Source organism: Aptenodytes patagonicus, chromosome 4, assembly GCF_965638725.1.
Source record: "Aptenodytes patagonicus chromosome 4, bAptPat1.pri.cur, whole genome shotgun sequence".
NCBI classification, from domain to species: Eukaryota; Metazoa; Chordata; class Aves; order Sphenisciformes; family Spheniscidae; genus Aptenodytes; species Aptenodytes patagonicus.
In genome coordinates, this window is record NC_134952.1 from 68,046,378 (window position 1) to 68,059,499 (window position 13,122).

Here is a 13,122-nt window from a genome sequence, read left to right on the forward strand (position 1 = left end):
TTTCTATCATATATTTAGCAGGAAAATTTGAAACAGTTCTAATTAGGCTGAAAAACCCAGCCTTCTTCATTGTAACTTACAAAGGTCATATATCAATGTTAAGGCAGCATTACCAACTTGTGTCTGAAAGCCTGCACATGCAAACATAATTCCAGTTGTTTGGTTTTGTTGGTCTTGGGTTTTTTTTTTAAATGTACGTGCACGCACATACTTCCAAGCCAGAATATGCACTTAGTTTAAAGGAGTTACCTGGTACTGCAGTTATGAGGGTGCTTTGTCGTGTTCAAGAAGAGTATTTTTTACATCAAAATTGTGTTTGTGCTAAAAATGTGTGAAATCCTAATCCATGCTTTTCTGTTCATACATAAATATTTTTCAAATGGAACGTAAAAAACCAGACTCAATTATTTTAAGTGTTTCAAAGGAATTCCTTACTTCAAAGAGGAATTAAAATATTTAGCCCATTAAAGGTAATAGGCAATTATTTGTACTTGAGATTTGTAATTTCTTACTTGCTGATGTAGTATATTCCTGGGGTTTCTGGTTTTTGTTTGGTTTTTTTTTTAATTGAGTGAATAGGAAAGATTATTCATGTATGAGTAGCAGTTTTGGTTTCTCATCAAAGTTTCTACTTTCATTTTAACTATATAAAACACATTTTGTATAGGTTGGACTTCTTTTCTGTCTTTCAAATAAGAGTTACATGCATGGTTTATGCTGTGCTTCAAGATTACTTTGCTTTAATCAGCATAGGAATAAGGCAAGCAAGTCTGTGGTCTATTTCTGAATAGCTTGATTATGAATAAATATCTATGCTGGTGAAAAGAAATACAGTTAATCTTTTCATCTAATTTCAGCATTGGAACATCCCAATCTCAAGCACAGTATATATTCATTTTTAATAGACATCATTTCGTATGCTATATGTCATTACATAATCTAAACCAGAAAGAAAAGTAGAGGGCAAAAGCCAATAGTAGTCCCTTTAAAGATGCAACTCTTGATTCCAAGGGTATAATATTGTTTGGGAAAATATATCATAATAAATGGTTAGAGTATTTATACTGGAAAAAGGAAAAATCGTTCCTAACGTGCTAGTTTTATGTTTTTGTCGTTCTGATCATGTTTTACCAAATCATTTGTATCAGTATTAGACTGATCTTAGTCTTCGGCTGCTAGCGGGAAATTATTCTCCATTCATTCCTTTCAGAAAACGGGGCAGGAAAAGATGCACATAAGATAATGTATTTCAGAGTCACTCATGAAGAAGTAGTTTTGATTGCACATATTTAGTGACATCAGATTGTGCATTTGAAAAATATTTATGAATAAACTAAAATTTCCTTGTAAGATCAAAGCTTCAATTTGTTGATGTGTCTGAAGTGTTTCTACCTTGGGAACGGAGAAATGAAAGTTACTAATAGGTGTTTGTGTTTGACATCTGTATACTGTACTTCTTAGCATATCTCAAGTGTTTTAGTCTCTGCCTAATAGATCTCATTAAAGAAACAGATATCAGCCCCAAGACAGTTTGTCAAAGTTAATATGAGTCCCTGTGGACAGAATTGACAATTTGTGTGTGGCTTCATGTGACGGTCTTTTCATGGTCTTGTTTGATCCTTTAACAATTGGGCATTAGTCACTGATTTATTTTACAATAACTCAGTAGGATTGAATATTACTGTATTATGCTGGACATTTTAGAGGATTTTCTTGTTTTGCACATTTTCCTCCGAGCACGCAGTAAATGATGTACTTGGTCTGCTGTGGGAGCGCTAACAATTGATTGGTTTGCTTTAAGAGCAGCATGGGAAGGACGTTAGTATCCCATCGCTGCATGCCGTATTTAACTTGAGCCTTAATGAGCACTGGCTGTCCTAGATGCTTAAGTAATCCTAAATGCTTAGCCATCTATACCCTTGGTTTAGTTTTGCAAGAGGTAAATGCTAACTGTAACATTTTTTTAAAAAAAGCCTTTTTAAAACTGGATAGTTATGCAAATTGGAACTTCTTCACTTCTCAGATTTTTTTTTTTTAAGGAGTACCCATACTTAAATAATATGTACCTGTGTGGCTATAAAGTGCATCACACGTACTGGTAGATTGTTGTTTTCCTTTAAAGTCTACTTTATTTTTTAATCATTATACAGACTGTTAACTATTGTTCCTCCATTGATTGTGTCATAGCATAAGCACTTCCCTCCAACCAAGAGCTTAACTGTGAACCTGAAATGACAGGCAAGCTTATTTAGCCTTTGAATTTGTGTGCTATGTTTGGTCTGTCCTTCAGGGTCCTGGGTATTGATGCGGACTGTAGTCATTTTTCATTTAGCCCTTTTATTTCTGATTTGGCAAATAAGAAAGAAGATTTAAAATGGCCTAACGTGGAAAAAATTAAAAGAAATTTATCTACTTTTGAATCTGTATAAATTACAAGTGTAAAATCATTTTAAACTTGAAAAAGAGAAGTAAATTCAGCATGGCTCCCAACCATTCCATGAAAAGGCAAAGAGTGTGTTTTAGTTTTGCTTTTTTAAGAAAAAGTCAGATTTATATATCTGTTAATCTGAGGAGTTTGCAGAGTGATATTCCTTTAGTTATTCATGTCCAAATGCTTTGTGAGGGTAATATGACCCATTAAAAATCTAGCTTTTGAAGAAAAGGAAAATATGAACAACCTCTGCACATACTAAATATATATATATACATTAAAAAAAAAATCACAAGTTCTTAATGCTATTTTTCCTGACATAGTTATTTTGATAACAGTAAGTATATTCTAGGGTTAATTTTTTTTTAGCAGGATAGCAAGAAAATTAATTCCTATCATTGTCATTTGCTGAGCCCTGTAGAATTTTATGGCTGCACATTGTAGTATTATGGACACTCATGAGACTCCTGACTGGTTTTATCTTATTAAACAATTTTGAAATCATTAATTTTTAATTGGCCCGCTTGTGTTTTTTTATAGTTTTAATTGCGTGTCTGTGTCTAAATGTTGGGGTTTTTTTAATTTAAAAAAAAAAAAGAAAAAAGTAAGAAAGAAAAAATCCTGTCTAAGCATGTATGTAGTAAGGTATTTCCATATGATCATCCAAAGAGATACTATACTGTGTGGTAATTCATTTTAAAAAATGCTTTCAGCAATTCAGTAGCTGGGAATCCTAATAAAAATAATAATAAAAAAAAGAATGATATGATGTTGAAGATATGTACAGGTCTTTTCTTGATTGAAAGTTCTAATTAAGTGAATCGAGGAAAATTAACTGAAATTAGCTGTCAGAAAGTCACATTTAAATGAGTGATGATCTGGTGTGGCAGTAAACATTTAAATGATATAAATTGCCATTTAAGTGTATGGTTTAATGTTTGTCATGCATTAATATGACATGAGACTGCAGTGACAATCAAGCAGCTTGCTCTAATTTGAACATATTTAGGGCTTTTGTGTGGAGTGCACCACACAAATTGAGACAATTGCTGGTTTTATGTGTCAATTTAAATGTTGTTTTCAGGCATCGGTTAATGAAACAAACCCATCATTTTTGTGTGCAAATTGCAGAGTGATTTCCTTGGTTTTCAGATTAATTTTAACTTCCTCTGCTCAAAATTAGGAATTTCCTTTACAAGGAAAATGCCATTTGTTTCATTAGATGAAGAGAATATCAGACTTTTTTACGTTGTTTCATTTGCTCATTCAAATAAGACGTATATTGACTCCTCTGTATGAAACAGAGAAAAATCCTGCTAGTGATTTAATCGAGATGAATTAACTCTTTAGATGACAATGATTTTTAAGTTATCTTTTAATGTATTTGTGCTGTATCTAATACCATTATGGAGAGATTCATTATTGTTTGGATGCTTTTGTCTTGGGGATTGGGTTGTAGCTGGATAACATCTTCAGAAAAGTGGCTTATTCATTCAGCATAGTACTGTTTCTGTATAGATTTGTGTAAGAGAGATATACAAGAAATGCATAAAAGTAATAGCAAGTTGATATTCCAGCATGTTAAATAATTTGTATCCTAACATCCCTAGTTAGTTCAGTTTCCCCAAGTCTATCAATCTTCTCTCTGTCTGTCAGAATCAGATTATCATGCTGTTATTGTTCACTGTGCAGAAAAGCACAATTTCATCTTGAGAGTTCATAAAAACATAGCCTGGCTGTCCATAAATGCATAAGTGCCTTCCACTTACTGCTTTTCTTCTTATTCCCACTATTATAGTTTAAAAAGCAAGGTCCTCTGGTCAGCAGCGAATAGGGCATGAGACTCTGGCATCTATCACAGGGCCCACCTTTTTTTTGGATAGGATGTCTAAAATACTGTTATCAGTTCTGTATTTAGACTTGTTAAGATGATTTTGTACGCTATTAAAAAAATGCTTCTGTCTGTCAAACTCAAGTTTATATATTTTGTGTGTGGTTTTTTCACAGGCATTAGAAAGTGAGTTTGTTTCCTGCCAGCTTCACCAGTGGATTGATCTGATTTTTGGCTACAAACAGCAAGGGCCAGAGGCTGTTAGGTCCCTGAATGTATTCTACTATTTGACTTACGAAGGAGCTGTTAATTTAAGCTCAATAACGGATTCCGTATTGAGAGAGGTAAGTTTGTACTTTAAATATAGGAAAGGAAAATCGTTGTTAACCACTGCAGTGTTGAAAGTGTAAGGACTCCACATTGTTCAAGGCTACCGGCGAATGTTCAAATCTTTGCATTCTCTTGTGGTTTGGCTCCAGGCCAGTCAAATGCAAGGTGCCTGAACCAGTCATCACAGCATGCAAAATTAAGGGAACAAGCGTGCAAGTTGTTCTTAAACTTCGTGCACCTGGATTCAGCACAAACTGGATGCCAATATAAAAACAAATGTTCAAGGATTGCTTCAGTTGCTGAGGGCAATCATTTTGTTCACTAATACTGGATCTTAATGGCAGAAGACAGTGAGCAACCTTGATTTGGCTTGCACTTTTGAATTTACTTCTACAGTTTCAACAGTTCTCTTTTAATGCAATCCTGCGTATGTAGTACACATCAAACACCATAGTTTTGTAACTTCCGTTATTTGTATTTGGCTTGCTAGCAAATTAATAATAACTTGTCCTGTATTTTTCATATGCAAAAGTAAATATTTAAACATTGGAAAGATCAGTAGTCTCACTCAGACTCAGCGCCATTCAGAAAAATCTATTTGCTAAAGTATCCCTGAGGATATTGTGGACTTAAAGACTCCTCCCTCCTCTATCTAAACAGCTGTTGGAAAAAAAAAAAAGGGCAGGGTAGGGTGGGTGATTAAAACAGATTTTTGATCGGGTTTACGTCCTCTGTTCAGACAATACATTGGTATCAAATATAGCTTCAAGTATATTAATTATAGAATAAATGTAACTGGTACTTTGTTATAAAATATTCTGAGTCCCTGAGAACAAAGTAATGTGAATGCTATCAAGAGTTTTATTTAAAAGGGTGGCTAGATGTATATCAACAGGGAATATATGCGTGAACTGAATGAAAACAAGAATGAAGACCTTTCTGCTTACAAATACTAGCTTTGAAGTTCACTGTAGAATTCTAGGCTAATCCTAATGGAAGTTTTTGTTATTTATTGCTTATTGAAAGAAGGTCTGAGAAGTAAACAATTATTATTTTAAAGAATACTGTTTTCTCTGTACGTACTGGCCATCTGACTGTTTGGGGCACCTTGACAGCCTCTGTAGAGAAAGCCACACCATAGCAACGCTGTGGGTTGTAGCTGGCTTGTGGGTGCAGTGGAAAGGCTTGGGGGGGTATGCAGGGCAGGTAGGGGTACGCAAGGACTGGCTTAAGTACCAAAAGTGATGGCTGGATGTCATAATTATGTGGGTTGCTGTCAGTCTGCAGACCGCATCTTGGTCCACTTTGAGCTAAAATATAGATGTTGCACATAAATACATTTAATTGAGCTAAGGAAAAAGATACTGGAACACTTGGCTTTTAAGAAAATATGTCATCACCTGGGTTTGAAACAGTAATTGACCCAAGGGTACTAGATGTTCACCCTGTCATGTTTTCATTTCATTGATAATGTTTGTCCACTGTACACTGACAAGGAAATATTCTTACCTTGTAAGAGTATTTATTAGACTCTTGAAGTGCCAGGTTTAAGTGTGAGCTGAAAAATAGACTGGGCGTTGTGTGTAATTTGTTCTTAATTTTGGTATTAAATGAACCGTCATTGAACTATCATTTATGAAACTAATAATTGAAGTAATACTAATCAAAATAGCGGTCTGCCACACACCATTTTTATGTAGTTTTTAATTTTTGTAAAACAGTTCTATTAGGTTAACTGTGATCTGTTCTACTTGTGTCGTAGCCTGAAAAAAAGTAATTTAAGACCAGGGAAGTTACAAATCTGTCTGGAAGTGTGGATCATCTCAGTTAGGGAGGCATTCACTTTGTACTTCTATAAATATATTAATATAGTTTGTTACCAAATCTTTTGAATTTGTCATGTTTTTATTGTACTTTACTACAATGTTTCTTATTTTGGAGTTGTTCTATGCTGCCTGAACTGAGTGGCATATAAAATGAAAACAAGCGAGGGAGAATAGCAGTGTTGTTGAGTTCATAATAATGGAGTAGCTTAGCAGCAGCAGAATTTCGAAACACGACTGGTGCTGTCAAAAATACATGCTGATGAATGCAGGCAGCAGAATGGATGGTATCTTGTAGCACTTTTGTTCTGAGTTACTTGAAGATTGGTCCAATTGAATATTTTTATTTAGTATTTTTAAGCAGGTCAGTAAAACAGTAGAAAGATTCCTGTTTAGTTAGGTGTCCCTTGCTATTTACACGTATTTTGTAAAGCATATCTTTTTATTATGTAAATGGGTTTATGTGATTTGAATGGTACATGTGATCAGCTCTGATATGATATTGACAGTGCAGAGATTTAATGACTCATCACCAATGGTGAGTTATTCCATTTTTACTTATTAGTAAAGATGAAAGTAATAAAAAATCTGTTTGTGTGTATATCTATGTGCATAATCATTCTATATCTATGTGCTAAATGAATTTATCATGCACCTTTGACAGCCTCACCTTCTTCCTGCTTACTAATCCATCTCCCTGAGGACCCGTGCTAACGTTCTGTACTGCCGCGCAGCTTCAATCAGCATTTATTTTTCTCCTTCAGTCAGCTTGCCAGAAAATATTTCTTGTTTTCTCCACCAAATTCCTGGTTAGAGGCCAAATGACTTTCTGATCTGGACAATTAACAGCATTTTTAGGCAGGCACGACACCTCAGATTTAGTATCTGTTTATTAGGCAACTGTTAAACCGGAAATTTTATTCTGGATTTCTTGGTTTCAAGAAGGATGCTTTTGGCTTTCTCCTCTCGATAAAGTTCAGGGTTTGGGTCTTTAAATCTTGACAGTTGTAGCAGAAAATATATTTTTATTTGCAAACCTAAAACAAGGAGAAGTTTCATTATACTCTGAGAGTTGCAAGTTACTCAGGCTTTTAGGTATCATATGGAAATAATAGCATGTGCTTAAACTATGGCAGTTTCTCCACGTAGATAGTCTATGCTAAGCCTGGACCACATCAGTAATGAGAAGCCTGTGATGCATGTGTTTCTGAAGTATCTTCACAGATAAATGTATGGATATTGGTGACTTAACTCGTCAGGAGAGGCCACACACAGAATAATAGTGGAAGGAACTGAGGAGTGGAGGAGTTTAGGTTAATGCAGAATTTCCTTAGGTCTCCTAAATGGCTCCAACTGGCACCTTTATTTTTATAGGCAGTCAGGTTATATATATTACAAGAAGGAAGCACTCGTCTAGGAAGGAAAACTACTTGATTAAAACCATATTCCACCTTTCTTTTTTTTAAACTGAAAATGTAGAACTTTTACATCCTCTCATACTGCTGTGAACAATTTTTTTCTGCCATTCTTTCTGCCTATGGGAATAAAGGAAGTAAAGTATTTTGAAAGGATCTGACTGCTATAATAGAAAATTTTAAACTAAAATGCAAACCATGGGCCACATGCTACCTTTTGGCAGATAAACCCTGGGGAGTGCAAAGCTTGCATAATTCAAAGGCGAATCTCAGGGGGAGGGGAGTAGATCAAGAGAGAAGGGTTTGAGTCGCAGCCAGTGGGGGAAGGGAACTGCAACCAGGAGAAGCAAGGCAAGAGATCCATTGTGTCTGCTGGCATAGCTGTGCACTACCCCTCCCTGCAGAGGCCATTCCTTCATCCTCTTCTTTTCTCCTTGAGCCATTTTAGCAGCATTGTCATTGACTCTGATCCTTGTACTTGTGTATCTTGCTGAAGGAGGTTACAACTGCAGAGGCAAGTTGCTGTTCAGTTGACAAGCAGTAAATACCACATCTCTTTCTGGTGGAAAATACAGTATTTGCCAGCAGAGGTATGCTATATGACTACCTTCTCTTGACTCATTCTTGAACACCACGTTTTGGTCTGTGGAACTCCCAATCACAAAATCTGCTGTGGAAGGGCTTTTTTGTTGCCTGTATGGAAGAGGCAAGGAGTCACAGTAGCACAGATAAATGTCATCCAACCGTTCTGGAGAGAATTCACAGCACCTTCTTATCGCAAACTCTGCTCTCTTTTTGCAATAGCTGTCCAAGAATGGGAAAAAAAAAAGTAGTAGAATTAGATCTAAGCCATTCAGACAAGCAACTGATTAAGAGGTGAAGCACAATCCATAGAAAATAATTTGTATCTTGGACTGATTTGTGGGTATTCCATTAGTGTCTTGGTCAGAAGAATAGAAATTCCTCTTGTCTCTGGCATAGTGTAGCAAAGGATGATCCTGAATCTGGGCTGCACTTGGAGTTCCTAATTAAAAGTCCATTTCTCCACTGATACCCCTATGTAGCTAGCATAAACACTGGATAAGAGTAAAGAAAAGAGATGAAGTTAATAGTGGAAAGGCAAAATACTACTTGGAGAATACGTCATTGATTTACTACAGGAACCCCGGAACCTCAGGAAGCATACTTTTGTACCATGCTTATCAAAAAGCACCTAACCATATTCTTTAAATAATTTTTAAAATATCATCTGATATGATCTTTGGAGGCAGCAATTAAGGAAGACTGGTGATTTTTAAATTAGCAATGATAGTTCGAAAAAGATGAGAATAAGTCCCATCCAATTAATACCCCACATACTTTCTTTAAGTGATTTGCTTTTAGCCTTCGATGATTCAGTTGTTTCATATTTCTTCCTTTGAAGAGAAGGTGCCTTTTTTTACATGAAGGTAGTCTGTTTAACATTAGGAAGTACAGCTTTCTCCATTCTATCGGCACCTTTCTTTCTACTGTAGATACTTTATTTCCATATGAAATGAGGAGTTTCAAAAATTGTGAAGAATCAGCTTGGACATAGCATTTGGTATGTTATTTGAATGTGCCACTTCTGATTATATAAGAAGAGGAAAAAATTCTTTTATTTTCAGTTTTAAGGCATATGGGATAAATTATTTTATGGATAATAGCTTTTAAATGTTGCCCGAGAATAATATCTTTGGGTAAGTTTTATGCATCTTAGACCTATCTCTTACAAGTCTAATTTTATTTTTAAATATTTACAGTTTGAGAGACTTCTGTGCTTTCCAAAAGAAGTTACAAGGATGTTTAGTTTACATGACCCCAGTTTCATGACAGCAGTAGCAGATCTGATATCTTATCCCAGAGAAAGCATTTTTGGCCTCTCTTTTAGCTGTGTTCATGGTGGGAGTTAATAGCGTATTTCAGCTCTAACTCAGCTGGAGAACTCTGACAACAGTGAATCTTTCACAAAGTATAAACACAATTTGTATTTATAGCATAGTTAACATTTACTAAATAGTTGGGAAAACGATCAGTCTGATTTTAGCAGGTTGGGCAACAGTTTGTTGTGGCTGCAATGAGTTTTAAAAAGTAGGATAAAGTGATTCTAAAATGCTGTCACAGAGCAGTAAATTTAGATGTGCTGAATTCAGTAAGTAACAAATTCATGCAGGCAAAATTCAAAGTACTGTAGAAACAATCTTCGAGTCATTTCTGGCCAGAAGTGTGTTGCACAAATGGCATGCTTGACGTACAGCACAGGAACAGCGTGAAAAGCCAAATAAATGTTAAGAATTGGTCTAGTTTTAACTGCAAATCTATATTAAAATGCCATTATATGGAACCAGAATTAAGAAGAATATATTTAAAGGAAGCATACTGATTTCATGGCTAAGGAGAGGTGGACTTGTCAACTGCAAACAAACCCGCGCCCAGGTCTTGTCCTGTGAAGGTATGCAGAGCAGGATTGCGTAATGAAGACAGGGCCTCCGATGCTGTTGTGGGTGGGCAGGTGCCACTACTGCGTGAAATCAGCTTGTCTGGGCAAAGGGACTCTCCCACGAAAAGGTGAAGTATTTTCTTCTGGTAAAAGGAGCATTAAAATAACAGGAGCACCATTCCTGGCACCAGTTTGTATCATTTACCTATTAATTCTCACATCTCAACTCACACTGTGACCTATCTGTGGTGTTGGAGTAAACAGGCAAAATGAGCGTAAGCAAGTGTTTACTGTGATATCTGGGAGGTGTGGCACTTCTTTGATTCCATTCAGCCCAGAGTTTGACATGATGAATGGGGGTTTATTTCCCTTTGTCTTAACTTAAGTATTTACTACAGCGCTTAGAAACAGACACAAAAGTATTCAGCTAGGTTTCGATCCAGAAAAATATTTGACCTGGATGTTCTCTTTTGTCCTTCATTACAGAATAGATTCTAATTTTATCTGGTGCTTCTGCTTCTCTATTCAGCAGGAAAAGAGAGTGATATTTTAGAGTTAATTAAAGCAGGACTGAGATGCCTGATGTATAAGGATTAGAAAAGTAAGAATCAAACAACTGCTTTGGCTGGAAGTAGTAGAGCTTTTTGGAAGGAGGTTACTCATGTAAATTAGTTCTTCAGCTCCAAGTGCTTTTTTTATCAGCCCCTGATTGAAATTCAAAGGATAGAAATTTTCAGCGCAGTCAGTTCCCTCACCTCTTCTTGCTTGACCTGTCTTGTGGATCTATCAGAGCCAGAGAGGCCTTGAGACCCCCTGGGCTCTTTACATTTTCATTTGTGCCCGGCTGGTCAGTCTCAGATAGCTGACATGTTTGTTGGCCAGCGTTAAATAAGAAAGAGTAATCTAAAGGTAAACAAGGGATGGAAAAAAGTGATGTTCATAATCCTTCAAAAATAACTTTTTTGAATAGAAAGTGTTTCCATTTTTTTAACTTTTTTTTTCTCTTCTGTATGTGGAAAGGATGAGGTATACTAGTTAGTTATCATACACTAAGTCATTTAGCCTTGAATCAAACATGGAAGTGAACAGGCTACAAAAATTTCATTCTTTCATTATCGAAGCATGCTTCGATTATTTGCAGGCTCTTTATGCAGTCCAAACAATATCTGTATTGACTTTCACAGTAATTGGGAAACTAAAAATTTTTGTTTGGAGTGTTTTCATTGTGTTTACTCATTGCAGCCTAGGGTGTCTAGCTCATCAATGTTCCCACTGTGTCTGCAGATGTGGTGTGGTATTTACTCACCAAACTGTATTATATTAGTTATATTTGAACAATAGCTGCTTCTTGAGTGAGAAAGCTTGCCGTCATGCTGAAGGTGCTTTTCCTCAAGCAGTGACCAAAAATCAAGTCTCAGTTAAATGTTACATTTTATTAAATGATAACAAAAAGTTCATTCATTGAAGTAGAAGGCTCTGAGATAATATTGTACCTGTACTTTGAGAAGAGCAAGTTTGATCTTGCAGGTAGTAGTTATGACTTAGTTTAAATAAATGTATTTCTTAGCTTAGCAAAATGAGTTATTTGTTTCTTTTTCACAATTGTTACAGATTCTGAAAGGTGATCACACAAGACAGTTTAAAGACCATTAAATGTTGGATTTTTACATCAGTGTATTAGCCTCCTTCAGATTGACATGTTTTATTTTAATGAAGCTTTTTATTTACTAAATAGAAATAGCATCAATGTTGAAGAAATTCCATGGAATGCTAACAGATTGGAACAGATTGCTTTTTTGCAGCGGAAGAAGTTTTATATCAGAAAATTTGGAGTCAGCTAAGTAGCAAGTAGACTGTGTGAAGGTAGCAAGTTTTAAAGATTATGTTTAGCTGTTTAGAGGAGTGAATGAATAATGCCAGAAATTGATGAAGTTTCAAGGTATTGCGCATGGCAGTGCCACTACTTTCTCTGTGATAATTATTGATTTTAAACGAAAGCAATGAGTTGCTCTCTTGAAATCTTCAGCTGCAACAGTGAAGAGAGACATGAGGCAATTTTGGTTGTGGTGCTCAAATAAAATGGAGACTGTTATATTTTTAAAAAAACTAGCTCCAGAGCTGGTTAGGGTTTTGCTTGTACTGAATCCAGTTTTATTTGCAGGTCTTTAAATTCATCTTAACTTTCTTTTTAGACCCTTTTAGTTTGTCAGTCTCTTTGAAGTACTACCAGACCTGTTTTTCTAGTTCTAGTATTTTATCTGCTTCTTTCCAGTAGCCAAAGATTTAGGTGTTTTGAATGAGCACATCAGTGCTCCAGACAGAGATACTGTTTGAAATTATCCATGAACCCAGTGCCTCTGAACATTATTGAGTGACATTTGTTTCTGTTGGTTGTGTCTGGTCTGACTAACTGGTTTCTTTCAGATTGGCAGCTGGGATTACGCTGCAGTAGACGGACAGCTGCATGAACTGGAGATTGCAGCCAGGCCGTGCTATGCCTCTGTTTAATATGCCTGGAATGTATTCAGATTGGAGCAACTCGCATGGCCCTGAGGGGGATCTATTTGTATTCTCACAAACTGTGATTACTTCCTGTTTTACTTTAATGACTGCCATGTAATTGTCATACTGATTTGTCTGGACAAAAAGAGTTCATTTTTCTTTATTCTCACAGAAAATTTCTTAATGTAGTTTAAGAGCTGGGTTATTGTTTTTGTTTTTAAAGGTGTAGTGGAAGGTATCCTATGCTGTGCTCCCTTCTACACTTTTCTGTGATGCGAACAGAAGAAACTATTATTCATATATTGAATCGCAAATAGCTTTGAGGAAAAAAA

General features: G+C 35.8%; 1 protein-coding gene across 3 annotated transcripts in view; it reads left to right on the plus strand.

Annotated features, from left to right (window-relative positions):
* LRBA (LPS responsive beige-like anchor protein) overlaps positions 1-13,122 on the plus strand; it is a 416,017-nt gene that overhangs the window by 351,414 nt on the left and 51,481 nt on the right. For all 3 annotated transcript variants that reach the window (XM_076337080.1, XM_076337082.1, XM_076337081.1), the window contains exon 47: positions 4,439-4,606. In XM_076337080.1, coding sequence (XP_076193195.1) covers positions 4,439-4,606 — 168 coding nt within the window. The remainder of the gene's footprint in view (positions 1-4,438; positions 4,607-13,122) is intronic.